Below are 21,768 nucleotides of genomic sequence, written 5' to 3'. Positions count from 1 at the left end.
AACATTTTTGGGAATAATCTTGGTCACCTGCAACATCTCTCCTGTAGGTCAGTACTGAAATTAAAGTGAAATATGAAGATACTGCTGACTGCATGATGAACCATCTCGTCACCTCCTCACAACTTCCTATAGCAGGAGGAAATCCTGAATTAAATATTTCAGATGATAGAAAAACATTCTGCAATTAAATTAAGAGACCAATGTATTTAAGCAACCTACTTCTCTTATTTACTATGACTTCACTGAATTATTTCAAAATTTAAACTAGACAGTTTGCATTGGAGAAACCTACTAAAATTTACTTTGTTTATGCCAAAAGTCAGTGAATTGACTTTTGTTCTCTCAGAGAAGTGGCAGTAATTGGTAAAACTAGGAAGTAAATTCAGTTTCTTACATCCTTCCATTCCTTTTCCATTCTTGCAAAAAAATGTAATCAAAAGACAACTCTAATTTTACACATTCACACCCTGACCTTAACAAACAGTGCTAAGTAGACAATCTTTATTAAATAATCTGCTTCTAACACTATTCTACATCTGGTTAAGAACATAAAAGGTAAAAAGTTCAGGGGAGAAGATATTTTTGGTTTTTGTTTTTAAAAAATCTCAATGAAATACCAAGAACAAGAACAAAACTAGACCTCAAGATGTTCACTAAGTTCTCAAAAGACCTCACCCCTCATTTTAACTGATTTTAGCCCACAATCAAATGCACAGATCAATTCCTTCACTTGGGAATGATTAGATGCACTACCTAACAGTCTTTGTTAATCACAAATGTTAAGGTATGTTATTTACTAGAAACAAACTAAAAACAGCTTTACAAATTCAGTCAACAAAGCAAAAGAGAAATTAACTATGAACAGTAAGGCTGCAGTAAACAATACTTATGAAAACTATGAAATGTTCGTATAGATTGAGACTCTACAGAATGACTGGAATAAAATATGTAGCGGATTAAATCCAATGCTACATAAAAGTAAATATCAGTGGGGAAAAAAAAGTGCTCTTATACAAAGTGCTAAGGTTCAACAGTAACAATTCAAATTAAAGTGCACATCATTCTGACTAAGATAACAAAGACACTTAAGAAACAATTAGTATTAGGACCCCTAAAGAAACAGAACTGAAAATAAGAAACAGAGTATGCTTAAAATAAAACAGTGGTTATCATTACTAAGTAGGTGAGCAGCAGGGAACACACAAGTTTAAATAAATAAGAAAGTCAAAAGACAGACTGTCTTCATCACAGTTTATGATAGTATCAAGACTTTTTGTACTGTGCACTGAGAGAATATCCTTCTCCACCTCAAGGAAAAGCTTTCTGAAAGCTTGAAATGTAGGTATCAGTAAGTGGAAGTAGAAAAATTAGGTGGAAGTAGACAGCACAGTATATCTGGTTACAAGCACAGACCTAAAAAAAAAACAGTTTAGTGAAAAGATAAAGAAGACAAGAGCAGATAAATGGCATAAAGAAAGCAACCCAAGAGCCAAGTTTTAACCCTTGTTAAAACTCAAGGTGAAAATCACAGTGGATCAAACGAAGGCTGCAAAAGGAAACCCATTTTGAAATACTATACACAACACAGCCAAACTGCGAACACAACTTTATGCAATGACAGAGGCTAAACACCAATGTAATCACCGTTATTAGAAATAGGCCAAGAGGTGCATAAGTGCACCACACACGGACAGAAATAGTGAAAAAAGTTAGAACACACATTTTCTCCATGTTGATACATGCAGAAAACAAAACAAAAACAGTAGGAAAAAATTAACTGGAAAATCAATCTACACCAGTGTTTGAAGATAACAGAGCATTAATCATACAGTGCACTGAAAGTAAAATACTAAATGTAGTTTTGTTACACTTTACCTTAGTTGTAACAACATTACAACTCATTTTGAAGAGGATACTGAATTATTTTGGTTTTTAGGTTTTATGTTTGTTTGATTTTAATCTGAAACTTCAAAAAGGTAAATGGCATTACAGAATGCCTACATGTACACAGACATTTAACGAACAGGAAGAAAGAACATTGGAAAAAAAGGGTTAATGACAACCAAATGGAAGATGCAAAGAACAGTAATAGTGAGATGCATGAAATTATTACTGTTCTTTTTATAAAAGGAAAAAAAATTGCATAGTTAAGAAGGCAACACATCACTTATCCCAGAAAAGAATTCATATCTTGAGAAAGTTGTAAAAAATAGATGAAAAAATTACAATATAAGTTCACTACTCTAGAAGGAGACTACATATCCCAAACTATTTACCACTAAACCAAAAGTCAGGTTTGTTACACCAATTCTCCTTCCTTTGAAGGGTAAGAAGTGTTACTAATCACAACAACACACTGCTGCTGAAAAATGAAGTTTCTTAACACCACTCACACCACCTCTGTCTTTGTAGGCCAATTCAGCTCACTAACTGAGCAAAAGACTATTCTTAGTCATTTTCTAGTTTGCTTGATTAGCTTTCCTCCAGGTTACTAAGGTGAAACAGATCATTGAAGAACCCACTAATTACTCACAGAATTAGCAAAAAGAAACAAGGACACCACCTCCAACAAGAATCTAGTTTTTGCATCATCAAGCTGCTAAACTACTTCAAAACTATCTTCCATAACTTTTCTCCAAGGTCATTCCAGTAATTAAAACAAAAACAGGTATTAAAGCTATCTTGCAGTAAACAAGTTGGACATTATCTTTTTCTATTAATTCAGTAAACACATTCCACTTTCATCTCTATTCTACACCTGTACTTAGTCCTTCCTAGTTCAATAGGTGCCTCTGAATGCTTCCAGACAGAAGGCAATAAAAAGCAAAGGAACAGGGTAAAAGTTGTACCAGCTAACTCTGGATGCCTGTACCTGAACTTGTTTATATGTTCATTTGAATATACTGCAGTCTTAGAACATTAACATATAAAGATTATAAATGCTATTGCACATTTCTCAAGTTAGGCCACAATTTTCCATGATCAAAAAATATAGAAATGTATACTGAAAATATACTCTATAGGAACTTTATTCTGTATTTTCTATATAAAAATAATCCAATATGGTAACAGACAGTCAAGAATTTGGCAATCGTTCATTTTATTTTGTTACAAATCTACACTTTCAGCAAAGAAATGTGGATGAATTACTCATTAACTACAGATACAGTGTGGGACAGACTTGCAGTAACTGGAAGGCTCAACTGTTTCCATCACAGTGATTTAATAAGCCTTATGTCTTCTGTTAATAAGAGTATTACCTCTCAGGAAGCTTTACTTTACAAAAGAAAAAAATAATTTAAAAAGTAAAGAAAAATCTATCAGAAATTGGTAACAGGTGTGATTTTCTAAAGGGCATAACTAAATTAAATCACAAACAAGAAATTAGCAGCTCCTATTTCATATACTTGCTATAAAAATTCTTCATGTTAGCCAAGAAATTTGGTCATATTTTACCTTAGGGATCATATATCCCAGAGAGTCATTCTAACACTGACTTTCTGATGTCACTTAAGAGGAGAAACTGGACCAGTGAAACATGTGAAGGAATAACCTTAACAGCTGCCACACTTGAGGTCTGAAGTGTTCCTATTCTCTTCATATTGAAGTCTGTGTCAAAATCCAATGCTGCTCATTCTTACTCCCAGCTGAATGATCATCTCTCAGAGCACTCAAAAGGGTAGTCCAAAAGTGTTGTAGTGAGGACATTCAGTCCAATTCATCCATCTCTGAATTAATTATCTGCAATTCTTTCTATGAACAGATGATAAGCATGCCAGCTTTTTACTATGCTTCTTAAACAACATTTTTGTCTTCTCCTTTTAATATAGTGCTCACCATACACGGGAATGATACTTGTACATTCAGCTCCTAGTTATCATACAGGAAGAGCATCATCATTTAGCACTACTAAACATAAGGGGTTAAGATCTGCTGAAATGTATCAGTACCAACAAGTTTGAAAAATGCTGTGCTGCTATCAGAAATTATGTTAACATACTGCTGGAGACTTCCAGTGGGACTTCAAGACCAGTTCAATTATTTATGGAACTGCTTCAGTGCAGTCAGTCTTCAAATACAAGGCTATGTGGTTTTTAAATCTATCACATTAGGGTTAAATCTGGCATAAGGAGAAATCTGTGAAGCAGCTGCTAAGTTTCAATTAATTACGCATATTAGGTCCTACTTTCTAATAGGAGCAAGTATCAAGCAAATAAAGGAACAGAATATTCCAAAATACTTGCTGTGTAAACTTTAAGCAGAAAGGTCAATTTTTTTTATTATTTTTAAAAAAACAATGCAACACTGTTAGTAGTTCTTAAATAAAGGAAGACTAAAGTGTCATCCATCTGAACTAAACAGCCCAAGCAAAATACCCTACAATTCCCGTGTTCTCCTCAATGTCGAAATGGGTGGATAAATTTAAAGGCTGCTCTCTCAGGAGTTGCTTTATAGGCAATTTTCTCCCAGTATCAAGGTCTGCAATTTCCATTTGGCTGCCAGTTTGCGATTAAATTCATCACCTTTATTATAAAAATGTGCTGCACTCCACGGCCTGCTGCACAAGAATCGTAAGGAAGACATTTTTCACTGCTAACAGCAGCATCATTCCAAGGCAGCCATCACATCCATTCAGACATTAGCATCTCCAATGTAATGCAAGGACCTATCGCTCACCTGGAAAAGCCCTAGCAGCAGGTATATCTCAGACTAACTTCCTCACAGGTGGTACCTTTAGTTCAACTTTGTCAGTAAAAGCCAGCATTACACCTCCTGTGCTAAATGCTTCTAGAAGTCAGCAGTTTAAAAACAAGTGTCGACAAACTTGCCTACTTGCATTAATCAAAACATTTCTAAGAATAAAATCTGTCCTCATACTGACTACACCTTTATATACACCTTGCACTCCTTACTAAAACACATTTTTGAGCAAGCACTCTATATGAATTTTAGTTACATAGATTTTATTTTCATAGTAAGTGTCCCTTTCTCTCCCACAAACTTTCTTCAGAAATCTCCACTGCTTTTTCCCACCTTCATATGATACATTTTTTCTTAAAAGTTTTTGGACAAACCAGAAAAATACTCAGAAAATAATAAAAAAATACTTAACACTTGCTATGCTACACATTTCAATTTTGATAATTAAAATGAAAGGCCCATTCTTCACTTTCCTCCCTTTTTATAAATGCTACCTGAGCTAAGTGGGATGCAATACAAAATTTGTACCTTAAAAAAAATATATACTACTTAGACAGAACAGCAAAGTGATAGCTACCATTAGGAGTAAGACCTAAGTAAAAGCAACACGCCAAATCTTTACAAAGCATGGGAGTTAAATTCATATTGGTTTGGACTTCATTGAATAAAGGACTTTATTTTACAGTTAAACAATGAAAGACACTTTGCAATACGCAATTAAAACTATCACCCTTTAGTATTCAACAAAAAAAGAGGCAAAATAATGTAATTTTAGCATGTGAAACAGCTGTATTGGTCACACTGAAAGGTAATCAAATTGTGTTAGAGGTAACCAATCTATATGCACAGCATGACAATTTCACACGTTTATTTACGTTTAACTGTTATCTTAAGTGATGGTGTACTTCAAATGGTGCAATTTTTACCATGTGCATCAGTTTTCAAAACTGCTTTGTATCAGAAGCAAACAGTATTTCATACAAAGCTGATGCATCTCAATAGTCAATCTATCTTCTTAAGTCGCTGCACTTTATGTGGCCATGTTAATGAGGAAAGAATGTTTTCCTAGTCAACTCTTCAATGCCCTTGGAAAATGCAAGAAAAATATGTTAAACCATAAATCTCTGATACCTAGCTGTCAGAAATTTAAAACTTAAGTAAAATATGAGAATATGCAAAAAATTATTAAACCTGGCACAACTGAGATGTTTTGCACTGTACCAGATGGGTCCCATAAAATCAAAAGAAAGTGCCATCTAGACTTCAGGGACTAATAAAAATTACATATTGCATGGTATTAGCATCACTTAAATTAGAGAAATCACCTGAGAAGCAATTTGTTGAACACAGAGTCTAAAATTCAAAATTAAACAACCAAAGGCCCTTTAGTCCTATTTGTCTACAAAATTAACTTAAATTGCAACAAAAACTGGCAAACATTTCTTCACATTTCAAAATAATACCTCAGAAGCTTTCTTCTGATAATAAAAAAATGGTATCTTGTCACACTGTAACTAATTAGTTTCTACTGCAGTGCACCATAGAAAGCAGATTTCAACTCAAACTTACTGAAAACAATAGCTTTGTATTTGCAAGCTAATGTTCTGATTATTTCACAGCCCAGTGCATTCAACAGTTGGCACAGCAAGTTCCGGGACTATTAGATGAAATTATCAACTAGATAAGATAATGCAGCATCAGTGTTTACCTCTTGCCATTACAGCAAAAGTTGAGATTAGAGCTTTTTTAACTGGAACAATGATGAAATGATTACTGTTTTATCATAATCTGTACAATTAACTAAAACATGTTTTATTGTAAAGGAAGGTGCCTCTGCAAGACACCAATCAGACAACGGGCAACAACCAGCAGGAAAAAAAAAATTAAAAAAAAAAAAAATCCACATGCAAGTTTGCATTACTACATGCACCATGTTCCATAAGCAAATTTCAAAGTTGCATTTTAAGAAATGCAAATACAAATTTTGCTTCCCGTTGAAAATAAAAATCTATTTACATTACTAATTACAATTAAATGGCTTTATTTTTTAAAAAAAAAACACTTAGAAGTAAAGGTTTATATATAAACCTGTATGCTGTAGTTTCTAATGTACATGTTCTTCATTCATAACGAGAACATTTTAATTCACTGAAGTACAGTAGATTCTCTCCTCCACCCCTCTGGCTTTACACTTCAGAAACCTGGTGTACAACCTTTAATTCCATTAGAAAAATAAGTAATTATAGTAATATTAAATCTTGCCCACAGAGACAACATTTATAACTCACTAAGCTCTTCCCTACTACTATAAGTGAGAGGTATTGACAAGTACAATTCCCCACAAAAGGGAGGGGGGGAAGGGAGAGAGCACAGGAGATCGAGTGTACTCATGTCTATATACACACATGGTAGAAACAGACAGAGAATATTAAAACAAAACTAATATTTATTTTAACAGTCTGGTAGCCAAGATCTCTGCTACTTGCATAATTAAAATGTTGAGGATAATATAAGTTTTTTATGGAGTAGCTACAGGATCATCAATCCTCTCTTCAGCTGACGAACAAATTCACTGAAGAATAGCCTCTTTCAGGAACAAAGTCAAAAAAAAGTCAAAAAAAGTGCAACCCGCCATAGAAACTAAACATCCAATATTTGAACTGAATGCCAAGTTTAACTCAAGTAACTTTTTAGCAGAATTTGGCAGGCTTCTAACACAGCACAGATTTCCTTTACACTAGTTCCATTTATCTCTTAAATCCACCAGAAAAGTTCTTAAAAATTAAGAGTTTATATTCAGGATTGATTTAAAGAACAGACTTACTACATTAGCACTACATTACTTGATTACTATGTATTAAACATGTTAAAAGTTCTTTTTTAAGTTCTTTTTTTCTCAAATTCATTTATCACTAACACTGAACAACAGGTTTCTATCAGTTAATAAAGCTGTCTATGGTGGGGAAAAAGTGGGAGGGTGGGAGGGGACAGGAAACAACCTGTAACATTTCTTGACATATTTACAGCTAAAGGTACTTGAGTATCTGGAATTTGCTTTAATATCCTTGTTCACGAATAACAACAGTGTAATTTAACAGGAATTTAAATTAAAAGGTTCAGATGCCTTAAAGACAGTTTACTACTGAAATTATTCTATAATAATAGCATACCAATTTGAATTTAGTAGGTTACATCTCTTAAAAACACACCTACTTTTGGTAATTAATATCTTAACATTTTGGAGCTCCAGTGTTGCAAACTGGAGCTATGCATTACTGGACTCTATGCATTACTAGAATTAGATTCTCTATCTCTACTGGGGAAAACAATCATACTCACTAGTTCAGTAAATATATAACATCAGGAAGTCCCAAAAAACGAATAAATGCAGAGAAGTGAAACAAGTTTCAGTTCACATAATGAACACAATTTTATTTTGTGATCTCACTGAAGTTTCTTGTTTCAAATTTTTACTTCAACCTATTGCCAAGGACAATTACTATAATGCAAATGCCCTTAAATCAGTGGTCTTCAACCTCCTTCACTTACATAACAAAAGGTTCCCAGAAAAATGTGAAGGCTCAGTGTAGCCTATTTAAATTACCCAATAACAGATTTCCTTTTTCTTTGTTATGAACAGCAACTCCACATATTCAGTGAGTCTGCAAACAGTAGATTGAAAAACACAATTCTGGTAACTCATATTGCTTTTCACTTAGCTCCATTAACTTTGCTAACAAAAAAGATGCTGTCTACTTTAGAGAGAAAGTGGTATCAAAGGTCTCATGTCAAAGACTATTTTGTTTTCATGCAATTTCCAAATACAACCCCTTCAGTTTAGGAAAAAAAAATCTCTTTGATGTTACTTTTTGTGCCAGTGACTGCACAGTTTCACTGATGGTGCTGCAAAATGAAATATGCCTGCTTGGTAGTTTCCTTGCTATGACAGAAAAGGTATGGGCAAGGAATGGCTACAGTGGTTCAGTGTGACAAGCATGAGAAAAAATAGCACAGATTGCATTGGAAAAACACTACATGCAGAAAAAATCTTGATTAGATTGTTCAAAGATTAACTTCAATATAAATACCTCCATCTCTCTTAGGGGTAATGTATAATCTCGTAATATTTGAAGGCTAAGTAAATTGTGGGGTTTTTTTTTAATTGGTAACATTTTCTGAGCAAAAAGATACCTCAGAGCTCAAGGAAATATATTATGATTTTTCTGTTTCTTTCCTATAATGAGCTGTTCAATTTAGCAGTTTCAAAACCAACATGTAATAGAATTCTTGCAGTTACTTACACAGTAATATGTTTTTAAAGCGTACTGTATTCTTTCTATACATTTTTTCATTGTATCAATATTTATAGGTGCATACTATTGCACCCATATCTGGGGCATAAAGTTTCATTAATTAGCTCAACAGCCTGGAAATTACCCAGATTTCATTCCTAGCAAGATTTATTCCTTTCCAAGGAGAGGAAAAAAAGCCCCATGGCAGGGAAAGGTGTGGGAAAAGATGGAAGTCTATAGCAGCATAAGTTGTGTTTCAACTCTATCATATCCTATGAGAAACTACTCACCTCATGACTAGACTAAGAAAAAAGCTTCTTAAATATTAGTGCTTTATTAATATCCCATCTTTTATCTGAAATTTAAGACTAAGTGCATACAAAGTTTGAAGGGGACATTACTCCTCCAATTATTTACGAACACATTTTAGTTATTAATGACCGCTTAAAACTTTCAGCAGCCCAGATGCTCCATCTAGAAAAATGTACTAGAAATGTAGTTTAATCTGTGCAGCAATTTATGCTATAATATCCCATTACACCATACTAGTTATGACTGACTGCTATACAACATACTAAAATGTTTGATACAGATTTCAGTACTGAATTCTGCTCAGGGCTCAGAAAGACTGTACATACAGATTCAGTAATCTACAGTCCGTCAGCAGGCAGAAAAAATTCCATAATAAGAGCCTCAACAAAGTAAAAAAATTGAATATTATTACTTTAAACTGTTCTCCATGTATCAAGTGTTCAACAATTTGATATAACAAAAAAGCAGTCAAAAACAATTCTAGTACAAACCATACTAAATGGGATTAGAAAGACCTGTGCACATGACAAAAACCACTTAGTTATGCTATTAAGCTGATAGAAGAAAATCCCCCCTCAAATTCACAACTATTTTCTTTATCCTGGAGGGGAAAAAATTGTAAATTAAAACTGAAAGTAATCAGTAATTGAAGTAACAAAGTAACTGAAAGGTGTGAGATCTAGGAAAGGCTAACACAGAACTTGAAAGAAAATTAAGTCCAGAATAAACTAAATCTGCCTAAAAGTTAATTTATCTGAATTTTTGAAGCTAAATAAGGTTGCTGAGACTGCAAAGATCAAGGTAAGTCCACAAGTCTGTCTTCAAAATATAACTCACATTTATCAGTACTAAAGACTGATGTATGTCTTTTTCAGTGCATGAAAATCCAGTTGTCCATCTGCCATTTTAAGCAGCTGAATTTGGTAGTATTTTTGGATTGTAGAAGGGGTGCATTTCTTTTCTATTCAGCCGAGCACAAGCGTGAGGTCCCTCCTCACTTAATTACTCAGCGTACACCTAAATACCAGCTGCCATCCCTCAACACCCCAGCGCTGGCTGGAGCAGCCATCTACTGCAGCATCCATCTCCCCCCAATTCATCATCGTCAGCTTTCTTGCTGACACTCTTCAGAGCTGCCTAGCTGATGAATTGCTCTGTTATTCATCCTATGTTAATCCGAGGCTGAGGCAAGAATACCTTGCTGAAGACACTTAACAGTATTAAAACTCAGCACTACCAAGTGCCCCCAGTGTGCATTAAACCTCCCATTTGGAACCATCGTGATTCCTCATGAATAGTTATGAATAACATACAGCTACTAAATCAATAGGCACTAAGTTTATGCACCCCATCACCTATAGACGAAGCTTCCACACAGTCCCTTGCTGCCCGAAAGCTACACCCGAATTAGGAGAAGTTGGAAATACTTTGATCCATATAGAATTTAACCTCAATTAACCCTATAATTAAGATGATATAGAGAAGCTTTCCCCCTCCTCCCCCTCAAAATGTCAGTATATGTCTTAAATGCCACAGGTCTTTAAAAATTTTTTTTTAAGTTCATAACTTTTATAAGCTTTTCTCAAGAAAGCAAGTTATACCTTTTCTCCCTTCTAAGATGCATTTGATCTTTAGCTAATGTTTTTTTTCTGGTGGTTTGGGTTTTTTCATAAAGGATTATACTAGTCTTGTCAGAAAAATATATTTTTTCCAGAGGATGAATCGCTACAAGAAACTTCAAAATACGACTCAAATCTCTGTAAACATGTTATTAGAACAGCCAAATATAATTCCCCTTCTAAACACAAATTACAGTCACTGATTTTATATCTGAGATACTGAAGTATCACTCTTCCTCTGAAGATGTTTTAATACACATATAATCAATCTTCCTGACAGAATCTTCGTTAGAACTCATTTCTGATCCCTACCACATCATCTGTGCTCAGATTCTGTTCAAGTCTATTTGCGCACAAAGTTGACATAACTACATGGAAAGTGGGAACAAAAGAACGTGCATAACAAGTCTTGCTTCAGGTTGATTCAGAGGCAGTATCAGATTTCCATAAAAGCCTCAAGTGATTTAAAGCAGCAGTAATTCCCTCGTAAACTGACTGTATATGAGCCTCTCTGACTATACTTATCTTTATAGATGATAAGATACTTAAGCAATTAGAGAACTATCAACAACTTGTCTCTACCAGTGTCTAACACACACCACGTTCTCACTGCACAGCCAATCTTCACAGCAAAAACATCACACTTTAAACACGACAGCTGGGCCTATTACAGCATTTTAACCTTCAACTTTAACACACAAACCAACTGTTACGGGAACACGCCTGACAACAGATTGTACATGTAGTATTTAAGCAAAGCTATTTTGTAAGTTTGGGCGGGGGTTGACGACTGCGACAACTTTCTGAGAAATTGTCCATGTTGCTTTATGCTGGAGGGGTGCAGCTCGTGATCCTTCAAATTGAGACAAACAGAAAGTAACTAAAAGGAGTATGATCAGCAACACTGCTCAAAAGCAAACGGCATCAGGTCAGAGAATTTTTTTTTTTCTTCTGTTTTTTCTTGTTTCTCCCTGTTCCAGCAAAGAAACCTAAGATATTCACAGCAAAGAGAACTGGATTTGGCCTGCTCTAAATCTAAAAATTTACATTTGCACATCAACTTTTAATATAATTATTTGCAGGTTATTAGATTACACTGCATCGAGAAGAATATTAACTGATTTGCTACTGCTTCGAAGTCTGATAAATAAATGGAAGCATTATGCAACATGAGCTGAATGTTTTAGTTCAGCTGCCATTTAAACCTATGAACCAGAACATTAGGGTTGTATTAATACTTGTGCTAGCAGATCTGTTGCTTATTTTTTAAAATTTCAGGCACCTGCCTTCTCCTACACGTGCATGAAACATATATGATAGCTAGGAAAGGACATTTTGACCAACTAATGGGTACAGAGATTTCTAGCTCAGTTCTTTAATCAGAATTAGATAAAAACCCATAAAGGTTCATTATTTCAACAGCTAAAGGGTTTAAAGAATTCAGCAAAGTCTGACTTCCATCTAGTGTCAGCTAGTCTGCAAATAAGCACATTCTTAAAATTCTGAATGGACCAGATGCACAATCGGTTGACATCAATTAGGAGCTTCAGACTTTTAAGTAAATGTTTAAGCAAATGCACTTCCCTCCCCAAGGCACTGCTCTACATCTTCAGTATCGAGCCACCTCAGCCACCGTGCCAACACAGCTGCTCTGAGATCACACACGGCGAGTGAGATCACAGCTCTGATCCATCTGAAAAGAAAGCCAGCACCACGCAAAAACAAACTCAAAAAACCCCTGACCGGTACAGAATATCAGCTGACCTTTTAAGCCAGAAACTGATCTACCAGATAAGAGCATAAAATACTGTATTATCTTTCCCTGCCTCTGCTCTGACCTCAGCAGCCACTCTGATGCATTACTCCCTAGACTGCCTAGAAATAAAGCAAAGTAACAAGATTTTAATTGTTTGTCATGCCGGGATGTTTTTACTTTCGAAATCAAGTCTTAAAGAAACATCAACACTTGTAAGGTAATACACCACCGAACTGTTAACTGCTCCAACTATTAATACCCTCAGATTTCAGTGAGTTACCACCCAAATTGCTTCATGCTTTATCCCTTCTAAAACAGGGTATCCTGAGGACCTTCCCGCATGGACACTTCCGGGCGCACCGCAATTATAGTACAAAGTATCAAAACCTTGCCCTGGTACAGACTGTGTTGGAAACACAGAAAACCCCTCCAACTACAGGAGGGAGGAAAGTAAAACTATTCAAGTGCAGCTGCAAAACAGTCAAAAGTATTTCTAAAAGCAATTAAAGAAATTGACTTCAGGGTGCTACTCAACTATGCACCACCAAAAACATTAAAACATCAATAGCTACCTACTGCCATTTCCCTTCGAGAGAACGATTTTTTGCACTGAACTGAAAAACAAAATTTACTATTTGACACCAAGTATTAAAAAAAAAAAAATCAATTCTCAAATGAAAAGTAACTGAAAATGTACTTTCAATTTCTACTCACTATTTCAAACCACAAGAATAAAATAAATAAAAACCCTGCTAGCATTACCACACTCATTCCAACCACTAACACTGCTGAAGTAACTGCAGAGATGAAAAACGCTGCAACTTCCAGTGCCAAACTCAGAAAACAGAGGTTTAAGTAACACAACTCCACTTCAACTTGCACTGTCTTGCTGTTCTCAGACATGAAGCTGCAAAAGACACTTTCTAATCAAAGCAAGAATAACACAGTGGAGGGGCAGTCCTGCTAATGAAAGCAGGTATGATTTCTCTTTCGTGTTGTCACAGCTGTTCTGTTCATTCATGCATAAATTGTCTCAGAAAATTTAAGCTCTGCTATCAAAAAGATAACTCCACTTCTATTAAACATTTCCAAGAAAAACAACTAAAAGAAACACAAACCTAGTCATTACTTTAACTGCATTGTACAGGGTTATACAGGGTTATTTTCTGAAGTCAAAAGTAAAAATGTAACATTGCCTTCCAGCAACCCCACTTCTTTGTCTTAGCAAAGCAAAGGTACATAATTCAGACTGTAAACATTACACTTATTATCTGTTTCAGGATTCAAATAGTAATTTCAATGTCCCTCACAGACACAGATCCTCCTGCTAGCAAGCACCAGATGTAGCTTGTATGGTACTTTCACTGACCTAACCAACTGCATAGTGAGAGTAAAAACACTTAGCAGGTTTACCGTTTCTACTAGTTTTCTTAGCACTGGGTTATTAAATTTCAATGAAATGTCAAAATCAACAGAAGATTTTCATAGTCCACATTCTAAAATCAATACAGAAAATTTCACACAGCTGAAATGTTAAGTTGTGAGTTATGTTTCAATAAAGACATGGGTCAGTGAATGAGGGAATTTCATTAGTTCACAGCTTTCCTGGCAAGGCATTTTGCCCACCTGCCCCTCCGACACCCCCTCAAGATTCCATATAGGCAGTCAAATATAAACCATCAGTTTCCCTGGCAGACTCCTGCTGTATTTCAATCAGCCTGAACTGTCAGGACGGTCTGGTAATTAACATTAACACAGGTCTATCCTGTCAGCCACAGAAATACACCAGATCAGCATCTAATAATACATCTAATTAGTAAGATCACTGTATCAGTGTGCAGTCTCAAAAATGGAGAACACTTTATGGTTACATTCAGTAATTAATGGCAATTCAAACATACTTGCTCTCCTAACAAAGTATACATAATTCAAATCATCATAAGCATCCCATTCCTCACTTGGCATTGTACAGGGTACTCAAGAAGTAAAAGAGTTTTAATCTAAGAATGACTGAAACAGGTAACCTGGACAAACACATTACTAACCCACAAAAGTGATTATCCATTTCATGACTAGACTTCTCTTCACACCCACAGCACTCATCGAACATCAGTAACCTCCTTCTATCTGCTGATGTGTGTAAACTTCATTTTCATAATCAGGACATTCTAAGTGCTCTCTTAAAATTTACAGAGTTTTTCTCAGTTGGTGGTTGCTGCTTTATGGGGTTTTTTTTCCCATTTTACTACAGTATTAACCAACACACCTCCAGTTCTTCCCCTTGTACGTCACAAAAGTGCTGTATGCCACTCCCCAATCTAATCTGCACTTGGTCAGTTGTTTCTAACCAGAGCAAGGGATTTTTTTATGCGACAACAGTTATTTTAGAAATGTCTGCATTTAATTTCAGAAGATGAAAATGCAACTCAATTCTAAGTGAACAAGTTGCACTAAACAAGAACAATAAATCCCAACAAGCCTCTCCAAGTTTAGCAAGTCAGCCTCTCCTGTACAGAACTAAGTCTATTGTGGTTACTCTTATTTAAAATAAATAAAATCCAAAGATAGATATTTTAATAATCAATTAATGGTAAGCAAGAGGGAACAAAGCACTTTCAAAGCATGAGCTTAAAATAACTGTTTTATTAACTTAGCGTATTTTTTAACTCATACAATTTATTTTTTTTGCAGTTATATGCCAGGTGACTGCAATCCTATAAATGCTGCAGATACAGCTCCAAAAATAACATATTTTAAAAAGAACTGAACTGTTGCTGTTTCAAATAGTTTTCCACAAGCCAAAAAAACTGCCACACTGTTTCTTAAGTGCAGTGGAGCTTTTGGTTTGGTGTTATGAGAGGCTGTGCCAAGGTATTAAAGCCTCTCCCTCCCCACTGCCAAAAAATAACCAAACACCTCAAAACGGCTCTTACAAGGTTTCTGAATACAAGTTCTAGAAGCATTACAACACATTCATAAATCAGAAAAACACCTCAGACCATTAAGTTTTAAGAGACAATTAAAGAATCAAATTCAAAAGAGTACTAATGATAAACAGCACACAAACAATACTCAATTCTCTTGTGGCATGCTGCTTTGACAATTTTAATACACCGAGTTGAAAAATTAGTCTGAGCCTCTCCGGGCAAACACCTTTCGTAAGGCCTTTATCCCAAAGAATACTCATCCCTGAACATTGCATTAAAAAGCACATTTTTAATGAATTAATGGGGGTCTATTGCAAGACGTTATACAACTGAAAAAACTGACATGCTAATGTGCCCAGTGCCCCTCCATCAAATCTGACAAGTCAGCAAAAGCCTAGCTAAGCACAGGCGACATTTACATAACCACTAACAATAAGGTCATGTACAAAAGTAACTAGATAACTTCCCAGGGAGAACTCATTTACAACACCAGGACACAGTCCTTCAGCCCTGCTTCACGCAGATGTTTTGGTTAATACAACTAGACTGACGCAAAAACTGCACTCTTGGAGACTAAGCTCAACAAATGCACTTTTTTCAGTGAGACAACTAAACAATGAAAGCAACATTCACAAAAAATTATCCTCACACTGTCTACTTGGATGTTTTTACACTAGCTTTGTTATACCTGGTAGACAGGAAGAAGCAGCTTCTGACACAAAATTAAATTTATCTCCAATAGCCAGATGCATGGTTTAATTTACATTTAAAGGTAGACATGCTTTTAAGTCACCTTCAACACAGTTTTGAAGGGAAGATGTAAGTTTTTGAGGTATAAGTTACAGAGGAAAAATGAATTCTCGATAAAGCCCCTCTTCAATATCATTTTGAAAACAGTTCAGATCACAGGTCTGATCTGTGTATATTCCGATCAGGTGCAAGAGTCTAAGCACTTACAGGCCCAAGAAAACAAAATGTAAATTTTAAAATTAGACTACTCAGATCTCAGTTAATAGTTCAGGCACCTTTGTTGATAGTCTGCTGAAAGAATACAACTGAAGTACCTCATTAATTTCAATCTGTCAGCACGCTACTGAGGAGTTTGAAATGTCCAATTCATTTTTTAAAAACAGTGCAAGAAAACAGGTACAATCTATGCACTGTCCGCAAAGGGGAGCATTAAAATATACAAGTTGACAGGAAAAAAAAAATAAAATATCTAGGTTAACATCATAAAAGTTAGTATCTCAAAAGCTTAAGCAAAAAAAAAAAAAAATCAGGTCACATTTGATGGTGCAAACAATTACAGGAAATACAGCCTATTCCACATTCAGGAAAAGCCCTCTCTTCCCACAGGTTTGCACCAGTCTGATAAAAACAATTCAGCTTCCTAGTTATTATGATGTGCTCTTTAAACATCCTTGCTAATCCACAGAAGCCTTATTTACACGTAAGTTTAAAGCACACATATGGAAAAGTAACTGTAAGCTAAAAAAACTTTAACTTTCACATTTTATGAAAGTAGTTCTTAAAAAAAAAAAAAAAAAGGTTTCCTCAATACACTTCTTACATTTAAGCTAATCTTTAAAACCAAAATGCTGCAAGACAGAGACTATCTAGTAAGTTATGCACTAAAATTTTCCAAGATCAAAAAGTAGGATAGAGTGCAGAAAGGAAAACATGCTTTGAATAATACACAAAGCATAGAAATGCCCCCTGCCCACCTCAAAAAAAGCACAGGTGTATATTCAGTAGCCTAAGCAGATTAGATGTACTGTTCACCTTAACCCACAGGTCTCTTTCTATCTCTTACTGCATACAATTACAAGAAGTATCCACAGCAGAACTGAATTTGAATTTGAGTTCTGTTTTTAAATACTGGAATGCAACAATAAATAAATAATAATTAAAAAAAAAAAACTACCCTAGCATTCCAGTAGGGAAAGCAATCCCACCTTTTATTTGTTTGAATTCTTAGGGTTGTGACTTTATTTCTTCATTTTGATCGGCACACAAAATAAAAGACAATGGCTGATCATAATATTATTCTTCTCAAGCATAAACAAAGCCTTCAGGAAAATGGTTGTATTATAACTTTAAAAAAAAAACAAAAACCCACCTATCTAAAGCACACAACAGCAAACTAGAAGAAGCAAATCAAATTACAGGGTGGAGGGGACAAAGAGGGAATGTGAACCCTGCAACTTTATTTTTAGACTATATACGCCTATATATACATGCACTTGTCCCAAATACTCGGTATTCTCAAGGGTGCCAGGAAACAACTGATGAAACCACAAAATAATACACTTTTCAATAAGCACATTAAATCCTGCAGACCTTTCCAGCAAACCTGTAGTTCGCTATTACTAAACCCTTCTGCTGGAGGATGTCAGCGGAGCATACAGTTCAAGATATTTAACACAGCCCCCCACCGGTAACCAGGGTAGGTGTTTTACAGGGAAAGAGTTGGAACAATTCCTCAGCTGTTCACTGCTACTGCCTATTCCACCTATGGAATACTGCCTGTAAGCAGACAATACGTGGAGGCCCATGCAAATACAGATACCTGCACAAATCCATAAGCATTTTGTCCTTCTTTGGCGTCTTCTAACAGATTTGATAATTTTACTACCCGAGTCAATAGTGGTGCTCGCGGACTCAGGCCTCAGAAAAAAAAATAACTGGCGCCCCTTAGTGTTCAAATTCTGAAGTCTTGAAGCAATTTACTAGATTTGCATGAAACTTTTTTTTTCAACATTCCAAAAAGTTTTCTGCCTCCACAATACTTCCACTCAATTGCCAACGTAAACAGGAAAAGCAGAAAAGCTTAAAGGGATAGCAGGCTTCTTCTAGAGACCCTTCAGGAACACAGACTGCATTTTATTTGCTTTTATTTTGAAGAAGAGACTGAAGAATAGTTCCAACACAGTCCATAAACTTTCTCAGCAAGTCTCGGGAGCCCTCGTTTTGGAACTCCAGTACTTCGAAAACAGACTTCCAGAGTTTTGAATATTTCAAAATATATGACAAGATATAAGTATTTCGGGAATTCCTTTTTCAGTGTCCTTTTCGCATCGGAAAATGTTTTTCTTCCTTTTGTTCTCTGAAAATAAAAAGCCAGCTTCAGGCCTCCTCTGGCCGAATACATAAAGTTGAGGAGATTCAGGAATTTAAAAATCCGTTATCAAGCTTCTGGAAGGCTCATTTGTGCTATGAAGGAATCTTCTCGGTGAAGTTTCTCCTTGATGTTTAATGTAAATCTAACTATTCTGAAGAGGGTGTTCACTGTGGTGACCAAGAGCACAAGTTCTAAATAGTTTTGCTTCTCACGTCCACATTTGCTCCAATATAAATTCAAACTCCTCCAAGTTTCTTGAAAATAAAAATAGACTCTCCCATTATAATGCTTCCCACAATCCATACTTCAGTACGTTTGGGTTTTTTTAAACTCCTCTATCACTTATTTCAGAAGGTAGCATTTTCTCGACACGCTATTTTTGTGTCGTACTACAGTCGCTATCTCATTTTTACAGTCTTGGCAGAGGGCGGGGAGTTGTTCTACCAAATATAACCAGTTCTTTCATCTTCCGAGGTCAACAACTTCCCAAACTTCTTCCAGCGAGGAGGAATACATCCGCAAACAAAAACCCTAACTCAAAATCTCGAAAATCAGTACTGCATACCAAGAATCCCAACAAGTTGCAACTGTATAAATAATTTATGGTCATATCATATTTCTACAAAGCTATCAACTACGATTAAACAAACTGGTCTAACTCTCCTGAAAGCCTAGCTTTTAAGTTATAGGAAAGGAAATGCCTTTGACAAGAAAAACAAATCCGTGAACCCAGGTACAAGGCGAATTTAAAATACCAAGAACAAGTGTTTCGCCTAATTTTTGATACCCAGCGGGTCTGTTACTGTAGTGGGAAAGCGTTTGGGACACAGGAAGTTCCCACCTCGCACTTTTTTCTTTTCAATTTCTAAAGCGTGATTACTTATTTTTGAAGTCTTAACCTTAAAAAAAGTTACTAGGAGAACAATTGGGGGTATATCGGGGGGAACCTCGCCCCGTGCCAGGAGCGGGTGCGGGGCTAGGGTGGACGTTCGGCAGGAGCAGACCAGGCAATTTCGTAATCCTTTTTGCTTCTCCCCCTTCACTAAAGTCACACGTAGGAGTCCTTCAAGTTCAGTTTCTTTAAAAGGTAAGAAGAGCTGAGAGAAGAATTTGCTCGCTTCCCCTTGCGATATAGGAAAATCGTAATTAGTTTGTGGCTAGTTCGGGGTGGGGTAGGATCTGGAGCTGAAGAAAGAGCTCAGCCCCCCTCTGCCTTAGTCATTCAAGCCCAAGCAGCTTCCAGAACAGGCAAATCTCGAAACCAAACACCCCCCGCCCCCCCCGGCGGGGGCCCCGGGGCCGGGCGGCGGAGCGCTCCGGGGGCGCCGGCAGGACCCCTGCGTCCCCCGCCGCCGCGGGAGGGAGGGATGGAGGGAGGGGAGCGCCAGCCGCCAGCCAGCCTTTCCCCTCCTCCCTGCCTTCCCCCAGAGCGCATTCCTGAGCTCCTCTCCTCGCTCCCTCCCCTCCGTGCTGTAGTTACCCTTCCCCCGGTTTAAGGAGATAGTGCGGAAAAGAGTAAAAAGAAAAAAAGGAAAAAATAAGGGGGTAAACCCTCCGGGGGGCACGGGGACCCGCGCGGCCAGGGCTGCCTCTCCCCTCCCACTAGCTCCCCGAGTCCCCCGGCACCGCGCGACGGCGGCCAGGGCGGGGAGAGCCCGCACTTCCCCTTTGTTTTCGGCTCCCCAGCCGGGGCCGGGAGCGTGCGGGGAGCAGCGGGGAGAGCGGAACAGGCCCCGGGCCGCCCCCGCCGCCCGGCCGGGCCGGGGGGCCGAGCGGGATCCCCGGGCCGGGTGAGGCAGGGCAGGGCGGCGGAGCGGGGGAGGGGGCGGCCGGGAGAGCGCTTTTACCTTCGTCCAGCAGCCTCTCGAGGTGGTTGAAGATCCCGCAGAAGTTGGGGAGGCTGCTCATCAGCTTCTTGTCGTTCATCAGCTGCATCAGGTAATCGGGGCTCGGCTTCGGCTTCTCCCTGGTTTCCATTTCCCCAACCATATTCCAAGCCCGCGCAGAGACGGCGAGCGCCCGCAGCAGCTCTGCCGAGCAACGCGACCGCGGCACGGGGCGCCCGGCTGGATCCGGGCGGGCAGGGAGGCAGTGGGGGAGGGGAGGGGGCGGGGAGGGGAGCTTCCCCGAGGAAGGAGGAGAAGGAGGAGGATTCAAATCCGGAGACAAACGCAGACCCGCCGCTGAGTCCCAGAGACCGAAGGAAAAAAAAAAAAAAAAAAAAAAAAAAAAGAGGAAACTCGGTAGAAACCCCCGTGCGGGCTGCGCCCTCCTCTCCGGCCACAAGGACCCGCCGCCGCCTCTCGGTGCCGCCGCCGCTTCCCTGCTCCGTGCGCCCTCGGCCGGCGCAGTCCTCGGTGTGTCCCCCCCTCCTCCTCCTCCTCCTCCCGCGCACACACACGCTGAGCCCGGTTCTCCTCTCGGCGCTGCCCCCTGTCTCCGCGGCGGGGGAGGGAGGGAGGGGACGCGCGGGGCGGGCGGGCGCTGTTGGCGCGGCTGCCGCTTCCGAGGAGCCGCCGCCGGTGTCTCCCCGCTGTTGCCGCCGCTGCTGCTGTTGTTGCCGCCGCGCTGCGCCTGGCGTGTGTCCTCCTCCTCCTCCTCTCCGCCTCCCGCCCGCCCGCCCTCCCGCCGCCGCTGCTGCTGCCGCCGCCGCCGCCTGTGGCTGCCGAGTCTCAGCCCCGCCGCCGCCTCCTCACTTCTCCTCAGTTCGCTCCGGAGTTCGCTTCAGTTCAGGCTGCGCTGGCAGCAGCGGCGGCGGCGGCAGGAGTGGAGGGGGCAGGGCCCGCGGGGGTGGGACACGCCGGGGGCGGGACCAGGGGCGGGGCGGCCGCTGCCCGGCGGCGGCGGCAGCGCCGCTTGGCGGAGCCACAGCTGTCCGTCCCTCCTTCCCTCCCTTCCGCTCCGGGGGCCCGGGGCGGCGGCGGGGGGACAGCCGGCTTCCCGTGCGGCTCCCGCCCGGCCCCGCCGTGCGGAAACACGCGCGCGCGCACGGAACTCTCCCAAACAAAGTCGCGTCGCGGCACCTCCGGGGCGGGGACGC

At 38.8% G+C, this 21,768-nt stretch overlaps 1 protein-coding gene and 1 long non-coding RNA gene across 12 annotated transcripts in view; one reads left to right on the top strand and one right to left on the bottom strand.

Annotated features, from left to right (window-relative positions):
* Positions 1-21,313, bottom strand: part of QKI (QKI, KH domain containing RNA binding) — a 147,758-nt gene extending 126,445 nt beyond the window's left edge. For 2 of the 11 annotated variants that reach the window (XR_001520275.3, XM_015621080.2), the window contains exon 1: positions 20,576-20,948. Coding sequence is in view for 9 of the 11 variants with exons in the window: in XM_015621080.2 (XP_015476566.1) it covers positions 20,576-20,717 (142 nt within the window). In the remaining 2 variants the exon portion in view is untranslated. Of the gene's footprint in view, positions 1-18,176; positions 19,823-20,575 lie in introns of those variants that run through there. The other 9 variants (XM_033512645.1, XM_015621081.3, XM_015621073.3 and 6 more) reach the window with 7 other exon arrangements.
* Positions 11,671-12,830, top strand: LOC107201596. The gene is made up of 2 exons (XR_001520276.3): positions 11,671-11,852; positions 12,518-12,830. It is a non-coding gene; the product is annotated as an uncharacterized LOC107201596 (long non-coding RNA).
* Positions 21,314-21,768: the final 455 nt, after the last annotated feature.

The sequence above is a fragment of the Parus major genome, chromosome 3 (assembly GCF_001522545.3).
Source record: "Parus major isolate Abel chromosome 3, Parus_major1.1, whole genome shotgun sequence".
NCBI lineage: Eukaryota > Metazoa > Chordata > Aves > Passeriformes > Paridae > Parus > Parus major.
Note: the sequence above shows the minus strand (reverse complement) of the source record. Positions and strands in the feature narration are given on the sequence as shown.